At 40.1% G+C, this 23,866-nt stretch overlaps 2 protein-coding genes across 4 annotated transcripts in view; both read left to right on the forward strand.

The window, feature by feature from the left end:
• The window catches only part of LOC109966043 (adenylate cyclase type 6), a 36,087-nt gene extending 18,507 nt beyond the window's left edge, over positions 1-17,580 (forward strand). The window contains exons 4-24 of the mRNA XM_020610609.1: positions 6,628-6,777; positions 7,480-7,601; positions 8,178-8,289; positions 8,582-8,709; positions 8,824-8,982; positions 9,844-9,985; positions 10,689-10,817; positions 10,924-10,952; positions 11,064-11,211; positions 11,290-11,387; positions 12,494-12,581; positions 12,691-12,807; positions 13,408-13,566; positions 13,710-13,885; positions 14,361-14,387; positions 14,506-14,535; positions 14,728-14,860; positions 15,085-15,348; positions 15,494-15,698; positions 15,815-15,939; positions 17,438-17,580. Coding sequence (XP_020466265.1) covers positions 6,628-6,777; positions 7,480-7,601; positions 8,178-8,289; positions 8,582-8,709; positions 8,824-8,982; positions 9,844-9,985; positions 10,689-10,817; positions 10,924-10,952; positions 11,064-11,211; positions 11,290-11,387; positions 12,494-12,581; positions 12,691-12,807; positions 13,408-13,566; positions 13,710-13,885; positions 14,361-14,387; positions 14,506-14,535; positions 14,728-14,860; positions 15,085-15,348; positions 15,494-15,698; positions 15,815-15,939; positions 17,438-17,566 — 2,670 coding nt within the window. The 3' untranslated portion in view covers positions 17,567-17,580. The remainder of the gene's footprint in view (positions 1-6,627; positions 6,778-7,479; positions 7,602-8,177; positions 8,290-8,581; positions 8,710-8,823; positions 8,983-9,843; positions 9,986-10,688; positions 10,818-10,923; positions 10,953-11,063; positions 11,212-11,289; positions 11,388-12,493; positions 12,582-12,690; positions 12,808-13,407; positions 13,567-13,709; positions 13,886-14,360; positions 14,388-14,505; positions 14,536-14,727; positions 14,861-15,084; positions 15,349-15,493; positions 15,699-15,814; positions 15,940-17,437) is intronic.
• A 5,090-nt stretch (positions 17,581-22,670) lies between these two features.
• The window catches only part of g6pd (glucose-6-phosphate dehydrogenase), an 11,875-nt gene continuing 10,679 nt past the window's right edge, over positions 22,671-23,866 (forward strand). The window contains exon 1 of one of the 3 annotated variants that reach the window (XM_020610611.1): positions 22,671-23,537. In XM_020610611.1, coding sequence (XP_020466267.1) covers positions 23,516-23,537 — 22 coding nt within the window. In that variant the 5' untranslated portion in view covers positions 22,671-23,515. The other 2 variants (XM_020610610.1, XM_020610612.1) reach the window with 2 other exon arrangements.

Consider the following 23,866-nt stretch of genomic DNA (forward strand, 5'->3'; position numbering starts at 1 on the left):
TCATAAAGATGGCAAAAAAATCTAAATAAAGTTTCTGGATATCCCTTTACCCCAACTCTCATCCTCGCCTGCCTGTCCAACTTGGAGACAGTAACTTCAGAGGGCTTTTATTAGATGTGCAGTGATGAGTGTTTGGATGTGGAGGGAACGTAGAGTGTTCTTGCTGTTGTTGCGGGTGGATTTCATTATTTCATTTGCCACTTGTGTGTGTAGACATCTGCGTTCCTTACCTTCAGTACTGACAAGTGACAAAAATGCACCTCCTCTTTTTTCTGTTATGATTTTTTAAAAAGTGTTATTTAATTTTATTATTTTATGATAATAAAATGTGTGCCACTGTGTCAGTTGGTCGGATACGACCTGAAATATTTTAACACTTATTGAATGGATTACAATGAATTTCTGAGCAGACATTCATGGTACCCAGATGATTAATCTTACTGATTTTGATGATCTTCTCTGTAACTTTTCTTCTAGCCAGTTTTGATGTTTGTGATTTTGAGTGAATTGTCTCCACATTATTGCTTGGATTGTTCTGAAACAACTCTTTATGCCCCCTTCAGGATGATTCATTGTCTTTGTGAACATGTTAGCATGTAAGCTCAATGCACACTGTAGCTGTGCCTACAAACGGCTTCATAGTGCTGTCACCATGGCTGTGGATATGGTCTCCATCACTTCTTTAGCTATATCCACTTATGCTAGAGGGTTGGTGGTGGTGGTAGGTGGGGTCAGTCTCTGACAGGGCAGATACAAGACACACACACATTCATACCTACAGACAATTGGAGTTGCCAGTTAACCTAAGTTGTTAAAATCATCTTATTTCACACTATCTGACAATGTCACATACATTTCTGTACCAGCTTTGTTTATACTGAGTGAAATATTCACACCTGCTGATGATTTTTTTAGAGCTGCACTGTTCCATCAGAGGTCATATTGTTGTGGATCATATTATACACATTTCTCCAAAATGTATACACATTTAATTCTTTGAAAATGGGATATTCAGCAGAATTGAAGATAAAATCCTGTTTTTTATAAGCAGCAGAAATGAGCTTCTAAATATCCTACAACATATAAGCTCATGTCTGACAGTAAAATACAGAACTCTGTTGTGAGGAACTTTAAGAATCAGTAAAATCATCACAGGGTCTCGTACAGTTATGTCATTGTGGAGGTGTTTCAGGTGTGCAGCAGAGTTACTTGTTAAGCATAGACGCAGTCATTTATTCAGCGATGCATCCAAAGGGCCATGTTTACCACTTATCGATTAAGCCTGCATATCCTCTCTAAGCTGCTGTGGGCTTTTTGTGGAAAAAAATGTTAATCTGTGTTGTGCTGAATAGCCAGTGTTACAACTGATTTGCCTGTCCTGTCTAGATTACAGCAGCTATTACATAATTCCATTTTGATATTCAGGGATTAGGCCGTGGTCTTCTCCACAGACTGGCCGTCTGGCTGCTTCCGTCATGCTGCCCTTGGGGAAATTGCTTTTCTGGCAAGAAAAAAAACTGTGTTGTTGCAGTGACGTGATGTTCAGTTTCTGGTCTTCACAAACTGAATATAACCCTTTTAGTTTGCCATAATTATATTGATAACTCAGTCATGAGCCCTACCTAACAGGGAGTGAGCAATGAAGATCATAATGCGTAGTGGTATAAGTATAATGGTGCCGGACCAAACCAGCAAAGGGAGGTCTGGCAGGACGAGGTAATAAGTGACGGGTTTAGATAAATGAGTGTGTTGTTGAGCACAGAGGACATGAGCAGGTGCAGCGGCCTTGCATCGGGAGCGTGGCAGTGTACACAGGTAGCAGGTAAACGCTGCCGAGCAGAGCTCCAAAGGAGGTGGAGTGCTGTTGTGTAAACACAGGAACTTAGTGTGTACTCTGTAAACTCACTAGCCCTTGCCCTCTAGAGAAAAGCAAGCAATTAGTTTGATCCTGTGAGCTCAGACACGTAGAGTGTGATAGGCATGTTAAGTGAGTCTCCACAGATACGTGGATACTTAGAGTAGATGCACCTTACCTCATATGGAGCCAAAAACACATCCACACATCAAAGTGACTGCACACATATGGACAGACAGAACATATTCACCTGTAAACACACATCGCGCTGAGGGCTTCGCTGTCGTCTCTTGGCTGTTGCTTGAACAGAGAGAGTAGTATAAACAGCGCTCTGAGCCATCTGCCTAATGTCACTGTGGCCCATATCTGTCCTGCTCTCTCTCTCTCTCTCTCACTCCCCCATACTCATCTTTCTCTTGTTGTCCTCCCATTGTCTTTTTCCTTCCTCGTCACGCGCCTTACCACTAATTTGCTTCCTACCCTCAACATCTGTCATTTCACCATTTTATCTTTGTTGCCCATTATGCTGCCTCTCTGTTTTTTTTTTTTTATCCCACCTCTTGTTTGCTTTCTTTTCAGACTCGAGTCCATTACCCATCTATTTCTATTCTTGTGCCGGCGGTGCTCTGTAAACTATTTATCCTTGGGTTACCTTTTAACCTCTATTGCAATTCTCAGACATCTTTTGTAATCACGGCATATGTTTTCAGTCATTTCTGCTCTTGTGTTTACATGGAAGTTTCCCTTTAACATGTTTCTTTTGGCTCTGTGATAGACTGGTATACAACTGGTGGCCCATGGACCACATCCGGCTCACCAAAGCTTTTCATCTGGCCCACAGTATTTTAATGAAATCAGAAAATATAAGGAGGAAAAAAATGTGCTCTGGTATTTAGAATATCTAGCATTTTTTTTCCAAAACCTAAAATAAAATTTAAATGGAAATAATTGTATTAAGAATGATTTACTGAACACAAATATAGGTTCTAAAGATGGTATAAATCCATCTTTCAGCTTATTATCAGTGAGTAGCCTACACAACTCTGCATGAGTCAGGCACACCTCACTCATAAAGCTGTGTTTGCTTATCTGGTTGTGCACTGAATAGCAGCAGGCTAGGACTGTGTGAAATACAGGGGGTCTTCTGGTGTTTTTAAAATAATACAATAACAATATAATCACAGCATTGATGCTGTTGTTCCAGAAGTGATTGTTCCACAGAAACAGATTGTACACCATATCCCTCTGGTAGTATAACATGTACAGTATGTCTTTGTGAAAGTTTGTGGTTCGATTAGCGGTTTGATTCCCGGCTTGTCCAGTCCATGTGTCAAAGTGTCCTTGAGCAAGACACTGCACCCCCAGTTGCTCTCGGTGATGACATTGGTGTGTGTGAGTGCTTGGAAGTGCAAATGGTTGAAATAGTGTGAAAGCACTTGAAGTGTGCTGCAATGCATAGAAAAGTGTTATACAAGTATAAGACCATTTACCATCTAAGGAAATTGTCACTGAGCAGTGAGTGACAGCAGCCACAGTGTGGTCGGATTGACTTTACCAACTGTCAGTAACGCCTGTATCATGATTGGTCAGCCATGGCTCTTGTGCTGCTTTCCTGTGTTATTTTGTGTGCCAGTGAGTCACTAGGCTACTGTAAGTGGATTTGGCGCTGGCTGGAGCCCACGCCCTCAACACAGAAGCCCCCTCTTCAACACTGAAGCCCCCTCCGTATAGTGGTGAGGAGCCCCTCCATGATGTAGTTTGCACACTGGTTTTAGGATGAGCTTGCTTGAATGGAGTGTGGCTTTTGCTCATATTCTCATTTAACATCCATCCATCCATTTTCTAAACCACTTAGTCCCAAACGGGGTCACGGGGGGCTGGAGCCAATCCCAACCAGCTGCGGGCGAAAGGCGGGGTACACCCTGGACAGGTCGCCAGCCCATAGCAGGGCCAACACACAGACGAACATCCACTCACACACACAAGCACTCCTACGGGCAATTTAGAGACACCAATCAACCTATGCTGCAGGTCTTTGGACTGTGGGAGGAAGCCGGAGCACCCGGAGTGAACCCACACAAGCACGGGGAGAACATGCAAACTCCACACAGAAAGGCCCCAGGTTGGCCGGGGCTCATAACCCAGAACCTGCTCGCTGTGAGGCAACAGTGCTAACCACCGCGCCACCGTGCTGCCCTCATTTAACATTTTGTTTTTTTTGTTTGTTTGTTTTTCACATGCTTTCATTTAACATTTTGCATTTTAAGTAGAAATAACACCTATAGTTGTTAGTTCACACTGATAGGGGGCAATAAAAATAACATTATGGTAATTAAACCAATTTTTTTTTAATATGAAAGCGTCTGTTTAGAAAAATGTAAGTGATAATCCTTGATCTACAGTAATAATGTAGGAGCTGTGTGTGTTTAAAAGGTGAACGGTACAGTATATAGTATCATTAACAGAACCCCCAGGCCTTTATGTATTTCCATTTTGATCCAGGACATGTCAGTGTGTAACAGATTGTGGCTACATACTCAAATACTTATACTTACTTAATATTGCAGGTCCTGATCATGAAACTAAGGATAACCGGTCCAAGGGACCATTGCTTTGTAAAGTAATCTCATCCAATGTTTGGGTTGGCTGATCAGACCAGATCTGAAACCCTTTTCTCTGCTCCTCTTAGTTTGAAGACGGGATATGTCATCTCCTAGTGTCCTTCTGGTGCACGCTCAGTCTCTGTTACTGTCCAAACATAGCCCCTGGAGTCAAGAGGGTCACATTCAGGATGTAAGCAAGAGCACATCAAAAAAGTGGCCCTATGACAGGTCAACAGTAATTCCCACGATGCAGCTGGGGACTTTTTGTGGATGCTGGAAGTTATCCCAATGCAACAGTGCATTAAACCATCAATCTCAGCAGAGAGCAACAGGCTAACACACTGTAAAAATGATTAGGTGGCCAGTGGATTGTAAGGCTCAGAGAGGACAACTGGTTCCACAAAAAGGAGCATTTCCTGTTTGAGTAAATGTTTTGTGTTTGTGTATGACCCGGTGTTACTTATGGTTTGCGCATGTAAATCTTTTTACACAGTCAAATTCAGGGGCTTGACATCTTTATAGGAACAAAAGGCAAGTCCCCAATATGGAAATCATATCATTTTGACAGTTGGTTGGTTGGTTAAGGTTAGGGCAAGTCTCCAGGAAATGAATTTAAGTCATTGTAGTTCCATGAAGTAATGGAAACACAACATGAATATGTGTGTCTGTGTGCCACTGAAAGCATAGATTAGCCATGACCCTTCAACAGTGCAAATGCAAATGTAATCAATGTCATCACTGAGTGTGTTAAATAGATTAATTACATAAATTTGTGCATGCTATAGCTAAATATTTAAAAGTGTGTGCTTTGAAGCAAACATGGATTTTTGATAAACACGTCCTGTTCTTTCATTTAGCAGATTTGTAATTGAGTACACTGTCTTAAGGCCCTGATGTGCTGTAAAGCAGGGGTTCTCAAGCTTTTGTAACTTGAGCCTCACTTTAGATTGTTAAAACATTTCCGAGGACCACCTTGTCAAATAAAAGGGAAAAAAAAAGAAACAACACTATATAAAATAATATATTCAGTGCATGTATTTATTGTATTCAGGGTCATAATTTTGCCAGCACAGAGTTGTCTCCCACATCACTTTTTCATTTCAAAAACCAATCCATTTTGTGTTACTACAATGTTGGCTAGCTAGCTAGCTAACAGCGGTGATACACATTTGTCACTTCCTGATGATGTGTTATGATATTCAAATGTAACTGGTCAAAGTTATGCATTTAACTTGACTGTTTTTATTTATGTGAATTCTTGAGCACATTTAGTAAATACCTAGATTTATGGATTATAAATAAATAAATTATAATAATAAATGATTGTTTTTTTTAATCCAACCATTTGCAGTACTACTTTGCAGCCCACCAGATGGTGCGCTGAGGCTGACCAGTGTGCCGGGGCCCACTGGTTGAGAATGGCTGGGGGGGTAAAGTATCATAGTAACAGCAAAGACTATGGTTGAGGTTTAGTGCATTAATTTAGCTGTTATCCTCCTCCTCAGAGGCCAACAACACAGGTGAGACAGGTCTGAGTGGAGGCCATCAGTCCTCTGCAGCTCCTGAGCTTCATATTCACTCATATTGTGTCACCATATTTGTTTAACCACGCACACTTTTGAGAAGTCCAGTAACATCTAAAGAGTGATTTAAATCCCTCTAATAACTAGACCTGACCCATTCAGTTTCATGCAGACATGTCACGTTACAGGAGCTATAGATGCTAATACTTCTGTTTCACTGTGACTTCAGGGATTTTCTGGTGAAGTTAAACACCTGAGGTATACTTCATCTCTATCCTCCATCCCTCTGTCAATAAACCAGTCAGCTAGAGGACAGTTGTACTATGATATAAGGTTAAACCCCAAGGAAAAAACATCTAGGCTTGTTTAAAAGATAAAATAATTTATTTACATTATTTAGAATTGTACATGACATCCTGTGTACTTCTCTCTCTGTGAATACTGAGGTTTTGATTCTTTAAAACATTTTCTTCCAGAACAAAACAGTAGGTACATAAAAATAAATCCATTGTATCAGTGATATATCTTGTACCTGCTTATTTATGACTTTCTCCTGCTGTTATTTCACAGGGTTAGCAGTATCTTCCCTCCTTCCTCTAACCTTAAGCTTGACTAGTTCTTTCTCCCTCCTGCTCCTTCTCTCCAGGTGAGTGCTAATGTCCTAATCTTCCTCTGCACCAACATCATTGGAATCTGTACCCACTACCCTGCTGAGGTTTCCCAGAGACAAGCCTTTCAGGAGACTAGAGGATACATCCAGGCCAGACTACATCTGCAGAGGGAGAATCAGCAACAAGTAGGCCTGCACATAATACACACTCATGTACACATGTACTGTGCATATTACCATAGTCTGAATATAAGATGAAACACATATTTTTCCTGCAACTGTTTTTGGAAAACCATCTTTTTATTTTATTTTATTGTGTCATATATGTTTCAGTTAATTTCTTGGAAACTATACTTCATTAATTCCTAAAAATTTGCTTTTACTTACCTGTAGGTTATTAGGATACTCCACAGAAATGTCTACGTAATTTGGAACTGAATATAATGTAGGAGGTGTTAATTGCTGCACTTATTAATTACCAGCTCATTATAATGTAGGCTACACACACTCACACATTCAGTGTCCTCTTGCTCTCTGCCATTACCTACAGTATTTTGTTTTAATTCAGCCAAATTCACTGTTTAGATGTTCTCATTAACATGTGCTTCTGTTGTTGTCAGACAACAGAACAAATATGAAACAGCAATTGAATTGATGCCCCTAATGCTACAGTTTTTTCAGGAGGCTGTTTTGGAAAGGTTCCATTTTAGGGGGAGGAAAAAAAAAACAACTATTTAAATGTGGACACAATTCCAAGTCTAAAACTCCAAAATGGTGTCACATGTTGAAGAACACACACACACACACACTTGTACTTTACACGAACTTGATAGATTTCTAATATTGTGAATGACACAGTTTTCATTTTCCCTCTTTTGTGTTTTCCAGGAACGTTTATTGCTGTCAGTATTGCCAAGGCATGTCGCCATGGAGATGAAGGCTGACATCAGTGCCAAGAAGGAAGATATGATGTTTCACAAGATCTATATCCAGAAACATGACAATGTCAGGTCAGCTGGGACACTGGGCCATACCAGTATTACATGTTTTACCCGTGAATTAAAGCTGCAAGATGAAATTTTGGCTCCAATAGTGTTTGTAGATAAAACATGCTCCAACTTACATCTTAATTTGGAGCGGTGCTGTCAAACACCCCAGTGACCCAGATTCACTAAGCAGAGCCTGGCAGCAGTGCAGAGATATTTCCTTCTAAAAGCTTTAACCAAAGAAGGCCAAAGCCAGGGGTGGGAGCTCACAGCTGTCAATCTGTATTTAAGTAGCTTGTAGTTGTCTGTGCTAATAATTAAATTACTTGGCCTAATTAATAAACAACAGTAAATAACACTTATATTAAAAGTAATACAACGCCCAGCTCCTGTAATGTCCCTGTAGCTTAAATGCCATACATAATTGATGACTTTCATCACAAGGGAGGAAGGGATTGTCCAACAGGATATATTTTTTAACATACCTCCTCCTGTAATGTCTGTCCTGTCCAAATGGGACTATAGTCAAGGATTAATAGGATTTGTTTTCTGTCTCTCTCTTCCACACCCTGTTCTTCCACCTCTTGATCTCGTCCTCAGTATTCTGTTTGCAGACATCGAGGGTTTTACCAGTCTGGCCTCTCAGTGCACCGCTCAGGAGCTGGTCATGACACTCAATGAACTTTTTGCCCGATTCGACAAACTGGCGTCGGTAAGGAGCCACAGTCTCCTCTCTCCTGTATCTGCTATTTTGTGTTGTGTTGTCTTAAAATGGAATAGTTTTGGGAAATACCTTACTTCCAGTCTTTGTGCTCCATCTTCATGCCTTACTGACAGATAGGAGAGTGGTATCAGTCTTCTCACCTGAGTCTCAACAAGGCAGCATATGTTTCCTAAAATGTTGAACTATCTCTTTAAATGTGGCGCTTGTCAGCCAAACATCTCTTCATTTTACCTTCTGTCCTTCCTTTTTCTCTCTCCTGCTCCGTGTCTTCCTTTTTCAGGAGAATCACTGTCTACGTATTAAGATTTTGGGTGATTGCTACTATTGTGTGTCTGGGCTGCCTGAACCCCGTGCTGACCACGCCCACTGCTGTGTAGAGATGGGTGTTGACATGATAGAGGCCATCTCGTGAGTAGAAAAAGCATTTGCCTGTGTGGTGTGTATTTTGTTGGCTGTATTTTACAGAACTTTTGTCTCCTTGCTATAAAGGAAATGCTCATCTTCTGGGTTGTGTTTCTGCAGGCTGGTGCGAGAGGTGACAGGCGTCAATGTTAACATGCGTGTTGGCATTCACAGCGGGCGTGTACACTGTGGCGTGCTGGGACTCAGGAAGTGGCAGTTTGATGTGTGGTCAAACGATGTCACACTGGCCAATCACATGGAGGCGGGCGGCAAAGCAGGGTGAGCAAAATAAGCAACACTTTTCTTGATAAGTAGATTGTTTTGTTTATACCCTAAGGCAACTTCTCATTGTGTCCAAATATGTGTGACAAAAAAGCATAAAATCTTAATGCTTAAAAAGCCAGATCCTGCAAACACAGTTTTTTGATTATCAAAATAGTTGTTCTGTCTATTGACATTTGATTAATTGACCAAACATTGCAGCTCTAGTTTATAGTTCACGTACAACAAAAACCATCACAGTGCACCGTTTACTGGTGGTCAACACCATTTCCTTTTTTGTTTACTAAAACATGTTTAGAAAGACCCTTTAACATTTCACAGAGGAAGTAAATGAGGTTCACTTAAAATAAATTCCATATTTTCTATCCATCTAACAAATTCAACAGTAAATATAAAGATAATATCTACATTTATGCTCATTTTATAATTCTAAAATAAAATCAGCATCACACCTTTCAGCTGCTGCTGCTCCAAACAAATTGGTTAAATGTTGTTGCTTTAGCAAATAAACTTCTTAGGAAGAAATAAAGAAAGAAGAAAATAATCTAAAGCTAGCTAAAGAAATATCACATTCATGAATCAAGAACAACAACTTCAGACTTTTTTCAGTCAATGTGGAACCTTTTTATTCCTGAACAATCTCTGTAATTGTAAAATGCGGCACAATAATCCTATTCTTCTCTAGCACACCATAAGCTCTTTGATGTTCGTCAACTCTATTTTATTATTAAAATTAATGGAATTCATGTCCTTTAATGTGCCTGACTTATGTTATGCGGAGTCACTGGGTATGTTCAGAAGTGTGTCTGTCATATCAGTGAAGTTCGTATAGATTCTCTGGTCTTTTGGTCTCTGTAGGCGGATCCACATCACTAAGGCCACATTGCAGTATCTGAATGGAGACTACGAGGTGGAGCCGGGATTTGGAGGTGAGAGGAATGCGTATCTGAAGGAGAACAGCATCGAGACCTTCCTGGTTCTCGGCTGCAGCCAGAAACGGGTCAGTGCACAAAAACACACACAGCTCATTACAAATAAAAACAGTTAAAAATTGGAAAAACTTCACTGAATTGAAACAGCGATGTTTTACAAAGAACCATGTATATCCCACCACTGAGTGAGTGAGTGAGTTGGGGGGTTTCAGAACATACACAGCCCTGTGTTAAAAACCTACAGGGGTCTGTGTTAGTATGAGTGGGATGCTTTAGCTAAAATACAATCCAGTAAGTCCAGTTTGAGTCACAGACCCATGGGTCCGAAGGTCTTTCAGACACTGCTCAGTGGTTTGAGATATTGCAAGAAAGGAAGTTGTTTACTAGTGCCATCTGAGTCAGCACTCAACTTGACCAAAGGCCAGTACTGAACTCATTCTTATAACCAGTGTTGGTTGTGTTTCTAGAGCTTATTATGATTTAATATACAGGTAACTGTCCAAAAACTATTCAAAACATGGGCGACACTCTATGGTCAGTTTATTTTGACCGTGTTCTGGTGCCCTAAATACTCACTGGCCCAGTTTATCTTGACTTTGTTCTGGTGCCCTAAATACTCACTGGCTTACACATTGTTTTGGTATTTTCATGGTATTTTTGATAATAGCAAAAATACAGAATATTGCAAGACTTCACTTCCATTGTCATTCACCGTGTGCTGTGTTGCATGAGAACAGTTGGTCAAGCCTTCATGTTGTTTCCTCTGAGCAGAAGGAGGAGAAGGCGATGATGGCCAAGATGCAGCGGACAAGAGCCAACTCTAATGAGGCGCTGATGCCATGCTGGGTCCCCGACAGAACCTTCTCCAGGACCAAAGACTCTAAAGTCTTTAGGCAAATGGTGAGAGTCAACATTGACACACTCATTCACAGGGAGAGAGCCAGCCTGCAGCTTTTCTGTCAGAGTCAGTTCTCATTCACTTTTCTCTGTTTGCTTTCTTCTTCAGGGGATTGATGAGACCTCTAGTAAAGACAAGTGAGTACTGACTCTTGATGCTTACACATGTAAAAACCTCTGCACTGCTTTAATGGATTTTGTTAACCTCTTTATCTCCTGCATGATCTACGTCTTCTCATCTTTTTGTAGCCGTTGTGTTCAGGAGGCCATGAACCCGGAGGATGAGGTGGATGAATTTCTAGGCCGTGCCATCGATGCTCGTAGCATTGACCAGCTAAGAAAAGACCATGTTAAGAAGTTCCTACTCACCTTCCAGACCTCCAGCCTGGAGAAAAAGGTTCAGACTAAGTTCATGTTTGTATGTCCAGCACAGGGTCACGACTCATATCTGACTCTCTTCTGTTTGTGGTCACAGTATTCCAAGAAGGTGGACGGTCGTTTTGGAGGCTATGTGGCCTGTACTCTACTAGTATTCTGCTTCATATCCTTCATACAGATTGTTATCTTTCCTCAGTGAGTACTTCAACATTCACATAATACTTTACTGTAAATCCTTCAATATTTTCTCTACGCTGAGCTTTCTGTGAAACCTGTAGTTCAGTTCATTTAGTCTGGGCCATTGTATACTAAATATGTATATGTATATGTATATGGACGATGCATCACCACTTCCCTCCACTATGCAAAAGTGAAGCCAAAATATCATCAATATGGGCAGTAGCAATCAAGTAGTTAAGTAATGTTATCAAAGTATCAAACCTCTCAAATCACCTGAAATACAGCCCTTTTTATAACATCAAATAAGTTATTAAAATCAAACTTACCAGAGAAATGACTGCTTGCACACACATCAGCCTGGGGGCATTATGACCTATACTGCAACCCACCAGCCACCAGGGGGCACTCGAGTCACGGCGGCTTCATTTCTGGGAGCTGTCATGGCTTCATTGTTTGCATACAGTCAATGGTCTGGACCAATTAAAAAAATTACATGTTGCCTTTTAATTTGGGTCTGGGTTTTTTTTTTCAGACTGATTTATTAATGGTAGTAAAATGGGAGGGGGCAAAACCATTTAAAAACTGCTTATTACTACAGCTGTAGACTTATTATTGTATAATTCTACATGGTCTCATTGACAACAAGTCACGATGAGAAATAACTGACTAATAACATTAATAGTTAATAATGTGACTGGACCTCATAACATATTATAATATTAGTGGTGCAGGCCTACTGTATCTGTGTAGTTGCCATGTTTGACTTGTTTATATAATCTTTATTGAGAAACTGCTAAAATACACAAAGAAGGAGGATGGTTTTTGCATAAATATATACAGTTCATTGCTTATACAGAAAGCTTACATAATCGGTTTCCTAACAGTTCACCTTAAGCGACAGATAAAATTTTAGATGTTTAGCTTTTGAATTCATGATAAAACACATACCTATGCCAACAGTCTTGTTTTTGGTCTGTTTTGCTCTCACACCACAAAACATCTGAGCCACTGTCAGTTGTTTGGATCTCAGCAGAGTTTGACTGACACCAGCCCAAATGAACCAAACAGACAAACACACCAAACATTTCTTTACAGCTGTATTTCTGTTTTCTTTCCTGCAGCACCCCAGTCATGCTGGGAATCTACATTAGTATCTTCATAATACTTGCCAACATCCTTTTCATCTGTGCCATATACTCTTGCATCAAGGTAGTGGAGCTTATCAAGGCGTATTAACAAATCCTTTGCTCATATTTTTGTGCATTCATTGTATATTTAGTATGTAAATCATTTGTCTTTGCTTTATTGTCACTCGTAGCTCTTTCCAGCGGCAATGCAGACTGTTTCAAAGAAGATTGTCCAGTCTCGCACCAACAGCACCCTGGTTGGAGTATTTAGTATTATCCTTGTCTTCATCTCTGCCTTTGTTAATATGGTAAGTTCAGAGTAATTGCTACCCAAACACCTAAACTGTCTAAATGTGGAAACACAGTTGTTTTTCAGGTCATGTGTGTAGAGAGCTTTGTCTGTGGTAAAACACAAGTGGCTAAATCTCTTGTTCTTTGCACTCTTTCGCTTTGCAAATAACAAAACAGTGTCACAACCAGTTGTCTGGTAAGGAGTGGGGCAGACAGCCCAGCTGACCAAATCACTATTAAATGGCCAAATCATCATAAATACATGTTAATTACAACAGCTGTGCTGTATAATTGGCCTTAATTAACCTTCGTCCTGATGATGACAGCTCATCTTCACCATGGAAAGGATGTGATAACCTCACTGTGGATTGTCTGCCTCTTCTTCATCACTTGGGCCTCACAAAGCAGTGCCATATTGTGCTGTTGTTGACCTGTACTAAACACATTAACAGTATTTTAGTTTTTTGTTTACTGTAGATGGTGAGAAATAACAAACACTAAAACAAAAAAAGAGATGATAGAAGAGATGGTATAGTTGTAGTCCTCTCCTGTAACTGACACCTGTGCACTGAAAATAATGTTGAACACACACTTGTGTATGTGTGTGTTTCCTGCAGTTTGCCTGTGACACTACGAGCTTGGCATCATGCGTTGCAGAGAAGCTGAACACCTCTGTAGCCCTGGTGACGCCCTGTTTGATCCGCAGCTTGAATGTGTCTGTTGAGGGGGGTCTAGAGATCTGTCCTAGCCAAGGCCCCTCCTGCCCCTTTCCTGAGGTGAGTTCATTGTATGTCACCACTTCACCAAATGCATTCACTCTGCAACTGGTTTCAAAAATGTCACATTTGCATTTGCGCTTTTCTGAGATTAGTTGTGGATAATACCTCTTTGTGATGCTGCTATCTCCTGTTTGTGCCAGTATTTCAGCTACAGTGTGCTGCTGACGCTGCTGGCCTGCTCGGTGTTCCTGCAGATCAGTAGCATAGGGAAGCTGGCTCTCATGCTGCTCATTCAGCTCACCTTCCTGCTGCTGGTGGAGTGGCCCCAAGTAGCACTCTTCAACAACGCTGACCTCTTTGTCACCTCCAATGCCATGTGAGTGCCGCAGGCTGGATTCTCATGAAGGGAGCAGGAAACGAGTTTATATCAAATTAGATGCTAAACAGAGTTGAGTGAGTGAGTGAGAGTATCTGAAGTTGACATATTCTTAGTTTTGTTTACTTATTCTTTAATCACATATTTCTTTATCCAAATCACAAACCTTTTCAGCTTTATTTTAATTAGGTGACGTTCTTTAGTTCTGATGATGATGATGCACTGAGCAATTTGTTAGGGTTCCAAAGTGTTTTATATACATTGAATTTAGATATTTAAAAAAAGAATTATTTGGTATTGATACAGCTCTCAGGTATTGTTCGGACACTTGTGTTGAAAGTTTTCAAACAGCCCAGGCTGTGTTTAACTGTGTATCATGAGTTAAAGCATAGACATTATGGCTTTTATTTTGCATTATGTCTCACAATTTTGTATATTTCACTACTTGTTCTAATAATGACTTTTCTCTTTTTAGTGATTTAAATGATACTAGTGCTCAGTGGTAAGTATTTACATTGGTATTTAGATTCAAAAAAGACACATTTAATAAAGGAATAATAGAAAGATGGTTAACTTTATTTGTACTGACCATATTGATGTTTTTATGTTTGTACATTTAGGTCCAGTTTCAATGAAACTACAAACCAGTGGTAAGACTACATTTACTGTTACTTTTGAAGGCTTTTATCTCCTGTTCTATCATTTCAGTAACCAATTACATTTACTTAAGTACTATACTACAAAGTTCTGTTACTTTGTTCTTCTGTTTTGACTTGTGCTTTTTTACCCAATTTACAGGATTTGTCCAACATTAGTCTGACCATGACTCTGTCTCTTTGCAGCCCATTTGTTGAGACCAAAGTGTCCCTGAGGGTCATGACTCCTGTGATTCTCACAGTTTTTGTCTTGGCATTGTACCTGCACGCCCAGCAGGTTGAATCTACTGCACGCCTTGACTTCCTGTGGAAATTACAGGTACCTGTAGTGTTCACTAGGGGGCATTATCTGACCATGGTAACTTCAAACAGAATCTCTTCCCACAGTTGTGCATCAGCAAACAGCTGAGAGAGCTGCCTCACAGTAATATGGTTATTAATGTCTTTGCCTATAATAGAATATCAGCAGTTCTGTCTGCATATCATCCCTGCCACATATTAAGTTGCAGCTGAAAATATTTAATAAAGAACATTTACTCCCAGGCCACAGAAGAGAAGGAGGAGATGGAAGAACTGCAAGCCTACAACCGTCGCCTCCTCCATAATATTCTGCCTAAAGATGTAGCTGCTCACTTCTTGGCACGTGAGCGGCGTAATGATGAGCTCTACTACCAGTCTTGCGAGTGTGTGGCCGTCATGTTTGCTTCCATCAGCAACTTCTCAGAGTTCTACGTGGAGCTGGAGGCCAACAACGAGGGAGTGGAGTGTCTTCGGCTACTCAACGAGATCATCGCTGACTTTGATGAGGTAAAGTTTGTAAAAGTATATTTGTCAAGTGCGCTGTTGTCATTCTGCGGATTTCACTTTAGGCTTATAGATAATTGACAAAAAGTGTCATCCATCCCTTTACATTGCACACTTGTAATCATGATTGTTGTGTTTCATGTATCAGATCATCAGTGAAGAAAAGTACAGGCAGCTAGAGAAGATCAAGACCATTGGGTCCACCTACATGGCGGCCTCTGGGCTCAATGACTCCACCTACGACAAGGAGGGCCGTACTCATATTACTGCACTGGCTGATTATGCCATGAGGCTGAGGGAGCAGATGAAATACATCAATGAGCATTCCTTCAATAACTTCCAGATGAAGATAGGTAAGCAAAAATGACAGCGCACAGAGTTCAGAAAAAGAAAGCTCAAATCATAAAAATATGCTATGCAGTAGATTTGTTGATGATTATGGTTTTTTTTTTTTGTCTTTAATTCTCAGGTCTCAACATCGGACCGGTGGTAGCAGGGGTTATTGGTGCACGGAAGCCTCAATATGATATTTGGGGAAACACAGTCAATGTGGCCAGCCGTATGGACAGCACAGGTGTCCCTGACTGCATACAGGTACGGTTTTCGTGCAACTGCTTTTAAAATTCAGCCCAAAGGGGTTGACAAACAGGGCCATGTCAGTTATACTTTTGTGAAGTCAAGCTGTTATTAGAATGAATATGTGTCAATACCTAATGTGGATACATTTCAGAATTAAAACAAGAACATACATTTTTAAGAGCATTACATTCAGTAGTCATTTTATTAGATATACCTGTACAATCTATTACAGTTCAGTACAGCAGCTCTGCCATTAATGCAGCCTTTAAAAATGTATAATGTTGTGTTTTGTTGTCAAACAACTTGTCTCTATATGATGTATAAATAAACTAGATTAAGATGCAGAGTCTGTAGACCTCATGTCCTGTTGATTTTTAAGCCTTTCAGCGAGGAAACCTTACAATATTTTTTGCGCTCACCCAAAGAGTCAACTCACTCCAAGAATGCGCAACAAAGCAAATGTAGTTGCTGAGGGAAGTATCTGGCTACTTATGGTTAGCTGCTACTGTACATGCTCCCCTGTGGTCCACCTAGCTACTGACTGTATCAGTCCTCAGTTCTGTGCTGTACCTTTCTGTGCGGAGTTTGCATGTTCTCCCCGTGCTTGCGTGGGTTCTCTCTGGGTACTCCGGCTTCCTCCCACTGTCCAAAAACATGCAGCTTAGGTTGACTGGTGACTCTAAATTGCCTGTAGCAGTGAATGTGTGTGTGTGTGTGTGTGTGTGTGTGTGTGTGTGTGTGTGTGTGTGTTTGTTCATCTGCGTGTTGGCCCTGTGATGGACCGACCACCTGTCCAGGGTGTACCCTGCCCTTTGCCCGATGCCGGCTGGGATTGACTCCAGCCCCCCCACGACCCTGTTTGGGACTAAGCGGTATAGAAGATGAGATGAGATGAGTTCTTTGCTGTCAGACATTGTACTGTGTTTTACACTGGAAAGCAGTGATGAGAGCAGGAGTGAACCAAAACAATAAAGGGGAAGAAAACCAAAATAGTGTTTTTCTGTACTGACAAATTGACTCATTAGTCAGCTAACACTAGCTTTGGACTGGAGGCTGCATTTTGTAGATTGTTGCAACTGGCCATCTGTTGTTTATGCTGTTGCTAAGAAGCAGGACATGACGTGAGAGGCAAAGAGCAGGCAGGAGCGGCTTATGGTGTCAGTTTTGTTTTGAGCCTCACTAGACCCTCTAGTGGTTCAAAATAAATCAGGTAGAGTAGCTTTAAATATGCACATTCTAGAAATTAAGCTACAGTAAAACTGTTGAGACTGAAAGGAAAACCACCCCTCTCTCTTTCTGCTCCGTCACACTGTACCCAGCCCTTCACCCACGACCTTCTCATGTATGTTGTCTCAGCTAATGCAAGAAATGAGAGCTTGCTAGCCTGTGACTCAACCAGAGTGACGTTTTCAGAATTGTGTAGATGATGAAAATAACACAGTGCAATTTTGGAAATTTAAAATGTATCCATCCTTGGATACATCCAATCTGCTCTCTCCTGTTCTGCTCACAGGTGACCACAGACCTGTACCAGGTGCTTGCAAGTAAAGGCTACATGCTGGAGTGTCGTGGGGTTGTTAAGGTCAAAGGTAAAGGGGAAATGACCACCTACTTTCTGAACAATGGACCACCCAACAGTTAGCAGCCATGGCAGCAGCAGATGCTGGGATGATCCCCACTGCAAGGACATAGCACCACTGAGCAAGGACTCACAATGTGAGCAAATGGCTAAAAACTAGATGCACCATCACTTGGATCCTAAGCTAAGAGGAAAACAAACGTAAGACTTCATAAGGAAAGTGTTCTTGACAGCCATGTTGGTCCACATATGTGTTGAAGGACTAGTATTTTTCTCATGTCTAGCCTCTCTCTCAGGCTTCTTGAAAGATGCAAAGTCTGTTTATTTAAAACAACGCCTTTTAGCCTGTGTCAAAAGAAGATTAACGCTGTACATAAGGCTACTTTTTTATTTTACTTTGTGTTTTTTTTTTTTTCCTCTGGTAATTTTTATTTGACATGACTTATGAACAGGTTCTCATAGTTTGTTTCTGGATTAATTATTTATTTCAGTCTTGATGATTTGTGCAAATGGTCCTTTTTGAAATAGTGTGAATACATACGTGCACAAATATCCTGTTTATTACACGTTCATAAGTGTGTATGTACATGCATATTTGTGTCTGTATGAATATATGTATAAACTGAGGAAGAATATATTGACCAAAGACTAAAGTATTTACTAAAAGCAAGGCAAGACATGTTTAATATGTTCTCGCTAAAGTCACCAACGATCACCACCTCTTTGGCTTTTTGACAGCTGGCAGCATCACTATTTTCATAAAATATGTACAATTAATTTATTTAGTCTGTTGTTCAGGAAGCAAAGAGCTGATCACATTAACTCTAAATTATAATATTGCCCTCAAACGCTACACTAAAGGCGACTAAGGATGTTGTTGGAAGATGATGTCTGAAATCTGTGCTCTGCTCTCTGAAGAGCAGAAATAGTTCCAGCTATGATCAGGATCCTCTTCATCCTCACTTCATGTCCGATTGGTTCTTAAGAGCTTGAGCAGTGTACAGCTGGTTTCATCCCTAACAGTCTGTTGTCATCAACCGCTCCTTGTCTTTCATAGAACTGTTTTTTTGGTGCAAATGGACATGAAGGAACTTGTGTCAGCAGGTTGTTCCAGAGCCATTTCAGGGGGGTGGGACGGTGGTGGGTAGGGACCTCAGATTTCAGTGCAGTGGTACCACACAGCTCGATTCTCCTACAAGGAAGAAACATATGAAGGAATGAAATGTATATTGCTTTTGACTGAATACTGTGTTTTGTAATTCTGAAGGGGCATAACTATTTTCACTGTGAGGTTTTTAAGATACAACAAAACTGCTTTCTTGCCAAACATAACTGCTTTGAAGCATGTCTGATTGTGGTACCTTGTTTTCATTTTTGTTTGTTTTAATGTACGGTATTTTGTATCACTTCTGTATCCATCATTTGTATATTCTTAATGTTGTTATGATTCTGATGATTCTGATGAATTATTATGCTTATTACGATGATTCCATTCCAATGATAAGGATCAAAGACCAGCACACTTTCTTGTAAAATGCCAGTTTATAAAGCTCAAGCTCACTGGTACCAGCTGATCAACTGCAGCCACTGAATTCTGCTGTTCAATCCTAATGTATAATACAGTATTTCAACTGCCGAAAGGTGTGATCATGTGCAGGATAATAACTGTTAGCTGCCTTTGCAGCGCACCAGTAAACACACACATACAGATGATTCACTGTGCTTTTTTTTATGCCACTACTGCAGTATTGTAAATTTCAATCAGGCTTTAAGGTGACCTCTCCCTTCCACACATTAAACATCTGAGCATTAACAAATAACCTCCCTGGTGTAACACTATGTGAAGAGGACAGGCAGAATTAGTAGGTCCACACTTTCTTGTATTATATGACCCCACTTGGTGTTTCAGTCAAAAGTGAAAATACTAAAAGCTGGGTTTGATTGCCTTAAGTTAATATAAAACAAATCTCAGAATAACACTAAACAGGAACTGTGCCTGCTTGCCCTTTATGGACTGCTGATGTCTGAATGGACAGAGAGGGATAAGGGCTTGTAGAGAACTATTTTCAGTAACCATTCTCATCCCTGCAGTGATCTTGGTTTCTCCAGCCTCAGCTTCTGATATTGAGAGAGACAGCCCTGTTAGCTCTGCCGCAACACTCAACAATGGCAACCAACAGTTGATCATGTTTGTACCAAAGCCAGCTGACAGAGCCTAAGTGCTATTGGTTCCCGGTTCCCTGTACAATGATATTTGGCCTCAAGTGTGATGGGAGCAACAGAGGACAGCAGTGTAAAAGGGAAATCACCAACTATCATGTGAACTGTGACCAATTGAAGAATGATTCATATAAGCAAAGAGCTTATAGAATGGACATAAGTTTATAAAAATGTGCATTGTATGTATTCTATTTCTATCGGTTGTCCATAGACTTGTGTTGATTATTAACGTTTGGGATTTTTTTTTTTTTCGGGGGGGGTTATCCCCATACTACTGAAACAGTGTTTTGCTCAGGCCTGATAAATCTTTTCGTATCTGTTTTTGTTTCATTTGTATTTTCCCTTAGTTGGAGGAGTTGAAAGGGGAGTGTTTTGCTAAGCTGAAGGACAAGAAGAGTTGAGGACTGTGACAAAAAGAAAAGTAACATTTCCCCTTGAAGAAAAAATAAATAAAAAAAATCAATGGCTGTTTTGTGTGTTCTGCTAATGTTGAGTGTGTGTGTGTGTGTGTGTGTGTGTGTGTGTGTGTGTGTGTGTGTGTGTGGGGAAAATACATCTTCTCTAAAAAAAATGTGTTTGTGTGTGTGTGTGTGTGTGTGTGTGTGTGTGTGTGTGGAAAATACGCATTACCTGAGGCTTATACAAACAGAGGCCAGACATGAATGATGCAAAACTTCTTATTTGTGTTAATGGCATTAAGAGCTTATTTTACAGTAGCAGAATGTTTATTAATAATAATAATAATAATAAAATATAATAATAATAATTCATAATTAGAATTACATTTATTGAACAAGTATGTTTAAACACAAAAGGAATGTGACTCCAGTAGAGGCTCTGAATAGCCTAGCATATCTTGATGTCTGCTGCTCTGGGCATCACTGAAAAAAAAACCTTTGAGATAAAGTCCATTATCTTCCAAAATTCAGAAGTAATTATTTTTCCTCTAAAGTACAGTCTCAGTATCTCTACAGATGACTCAATGGTCTCAGCATCTTTGAACCTGTAGGTCTGGGCCCCTTCAAAGGTGGTACAGTAATTTACAGTGTATGTCACATTGATGTGCAATATACAAATGGGCTCTTTTGTCTTGAAAGTCTTTTAATAACTTAATTTTTTTTCTGAATCTGTTTAACTTTTTAAATCCTGCAAACAATCTGTAAATATTTGTTAGAACTCATTTAGAAATTTCACACCTCCAGACCAGCTAAAAAGATTCAAGAGTAGACCAATGGCTCTAGTCACTTACTCAAAGGTCAAATTAATCATGTCAATGTAAAAACAAACAAACAAAAAACAATAAATTCATCATTGATGAAAGAATCAACAAAACTAAGCATGAAAAAATCTCTATGTGCATCTGTTATCAGTTTAATTTCAGAAATTCACACCAAGACTGATGCTAATTCTGTTATTTATGGCTGTGAATGGATGTGCACACGCACTTATGTACAAATGAAGAAGAGGAAAAATGGAAAGGGTCATCAGAAGAGGCTGAAGTCCTGGTCTCTCAGTGACATTTCTTTAACAAACCTGTGAAAGAAACGGGTGGATTACAATCACATAGATCTAAACAGTGTGTTTAAAAAAAAGTTAACATTAGATTGGGAAATGTTATGTACTTTGTCATCTCACTGTTCTTTCGGGGAAACCGTTTGATTTGGGTCCATGGTTCAGGAGTCTTAGACATCATCCATCCATACTGCTGGCTTTCGGTCACAGGCATTACATATAGCTGGTTGGGGGCTAAAGAAAAGAGGAGACCAATACTTTCACCAGTTTCATTGATGTACTTAGCTTGGTATGATTTGTCCATCAGACCCTTAAATTATGTCTAATTTCTGGTCGACTCACAACTGGGTGTTTGAACCCGTTTGACCATCTCTTTATATCGCTTGTGGCTCCCATTGTGTATGTCAGCGCTGTAGGGAAGAGGCTGGTAATAAACATTACATATGTCTGTACATCTGAGGGGTCCCTGGTTTTCTTGAAGCGATGGAGGCAGTCCTTCTCTGATGTTAAACTCACCGCCTGTAAAGAAAATATGTTAATACAGTATAGAATTATTTTGATTACATTAACAAGTCTGCTGCTATCACACAGGAAAAAAAGACTCATGTTTAAGTTAAACATGAGTACTTGTAGTTCACTTTGAGTGTAGAACTTGAAATTTCATAAAAATGCTAAAATCAACACAAAGTGCTTGATGGATTTTATGAATAACAACGTCATAAAAGAAAATGTTTGTAATTACACCTGTCTAGTGGCCGAAATGCATGAAATTCTACAGTAGGTTGATAACATAAAGATAAAGCTTCCTATATGTGCATTGCTATTTTTAATACCCCGAAGGCTTTGAAAGCATTAAAGTAATCGCTGCTATTGCTGTTAGCTATGAACGAGCTCAAGGGCCTGTTCCCTCCGCACTGTGGCCAACGTGACATCTACTCACCCTGAGACTGAGACGCTCCTCTCGGGTTCACTATCATTTTATCGCCCACTGGGTTTTGATAACCCAGGTGTGTTAAACCGAAAAAGGCCATGGTGTTGCACAGTTTGCGTCCAAGCACTAACCGGAGACAGGCAGCCTCTAACTTGTGGTTGAGACGTAACCATGGCAACGGCGATTTGTCGCTATTGTCAACAAAGAAGGCAGTAAAACATTTATTTTACTGGTATACTGGTATACTGGTGGTTTCACTGCCTACTTACGATATTATTATGATGGAAATTGGGGGAATATTTTGTTAAACTTGACAATTATTTCAAAGTCAATGATATAATTTTATAAACCCAAAATACAACAGGCTGACCTGTTGATATTGTGTAAATGTCTTATAAATTCAAATAGTCTAAATCTCACTATTTACTAGGTTATTAAATGTACATATTACACAGAGTAAGTAAAATTTATTAATGATATGAAATGCGTGGACTCTTTCAGTCAACTTTATGATGGTGCTGGTTAAAGTTGGGGAAGTGTCCACGTTGCTCTTCTTTCCTCACTCATCACAAGTGGATTGGCGCATCTCATTTACTGAGACTTTGTTCCTCTTAAGACCATAAAAAGTACAGTCAAAGTTTCATGACAATCCATCCTATAGTTGCAATATTTTAGTCTGGACCAAAGAGTCGACCCAACCAACTGATTCACCAGCTGTGCCATCTTTAGAAAAATGCTAATCTAAAGAAAAAGTAGTTTAACTAATCTGCAAAGACATGTGACTTTTCTAAGCTAATATTTTGTGATGAGGGGTTAACAATTTTAAGGACTTTCAAGCAAAAAAAAAAGAAGTTAGAAACCACATCATCATATAAAACTACTGTACGATTTTGTTTTGATGGCAGTGAACTATAGGGATTTTTTTTTTTACCCATCTTGGATTTAACTTCCTATTTCTCTAACTTCCTTTATCTTGAGTAGGGTAGGCCTACATCTCCCAGCAACCCCTGGAGGAGGTGTCTTTTGAATTACGGTGTCTGGGAGGAAAAAGTAATCCCAGCACCTGAGCAAGAGTGGGTCTTCATTTTGGTACTACATACAGTCACTTTATTAGGTTCACCTGTACAATTACACAGGTGTAAAGGCGGAAATGTTGCACTGAATTGCATACAGCTGTATGTGGCCGCTGAGTGTATATTTCTACATAACCTGTAACAATGTAGCAACCATTGTCACAATTCTGTTCTTGGTTTCACACGGAAATAGTCAAATTTCCTGTTCCTCGTTCTTACGGTACCGTAGAGACACGCCCAGTCGCACGGTCGGTGACGCCATAGCATCGGACCGTGATGGGAACTCGAGCGAGCGCTGGTGAGTTTCCCCCAAACCAATAAAATCTCTTATTTTCTGCTTTGTCACTTTAATAAGGAAGTAGGCAGGATTCATATGCGGTCCATCAGACTCGATATTTGTGGCGTTGTTAGAGTGTGTTTACAGCTAGTCTGTGTCCTGTCGTTGGGTTTGGTCAGGATATAATCGTAAGGTTGTTACTTCGTTAACGGACGTGTGAGTATCTTTCATCCTATTCAACGTTAACCGTTTTAGTGCTTCTTGTGCAAGCTAGGTGTTGTTTGCTAGCAGCTTGCACGTGTGCCTTTCAAGTGCTGTTGTCATAACAGCATCTGAAGCTTAGCGGCGAT

This window comes from Monopterus albus, unplaced genomic scaffold (genome assembly GCF_001952655.1).
Source record: "Monopterus albus unplaced genomic scaffold, M_albus_1.0 scaffold106.1, whole genome shotgun sequence".
NCBI classification, from domain to species: Eukaryota; Metazoa; Chordata; class Actinopteri; order Synbranchiformes; family Synbranchidae; genus Monopterus; species Monopterus albus.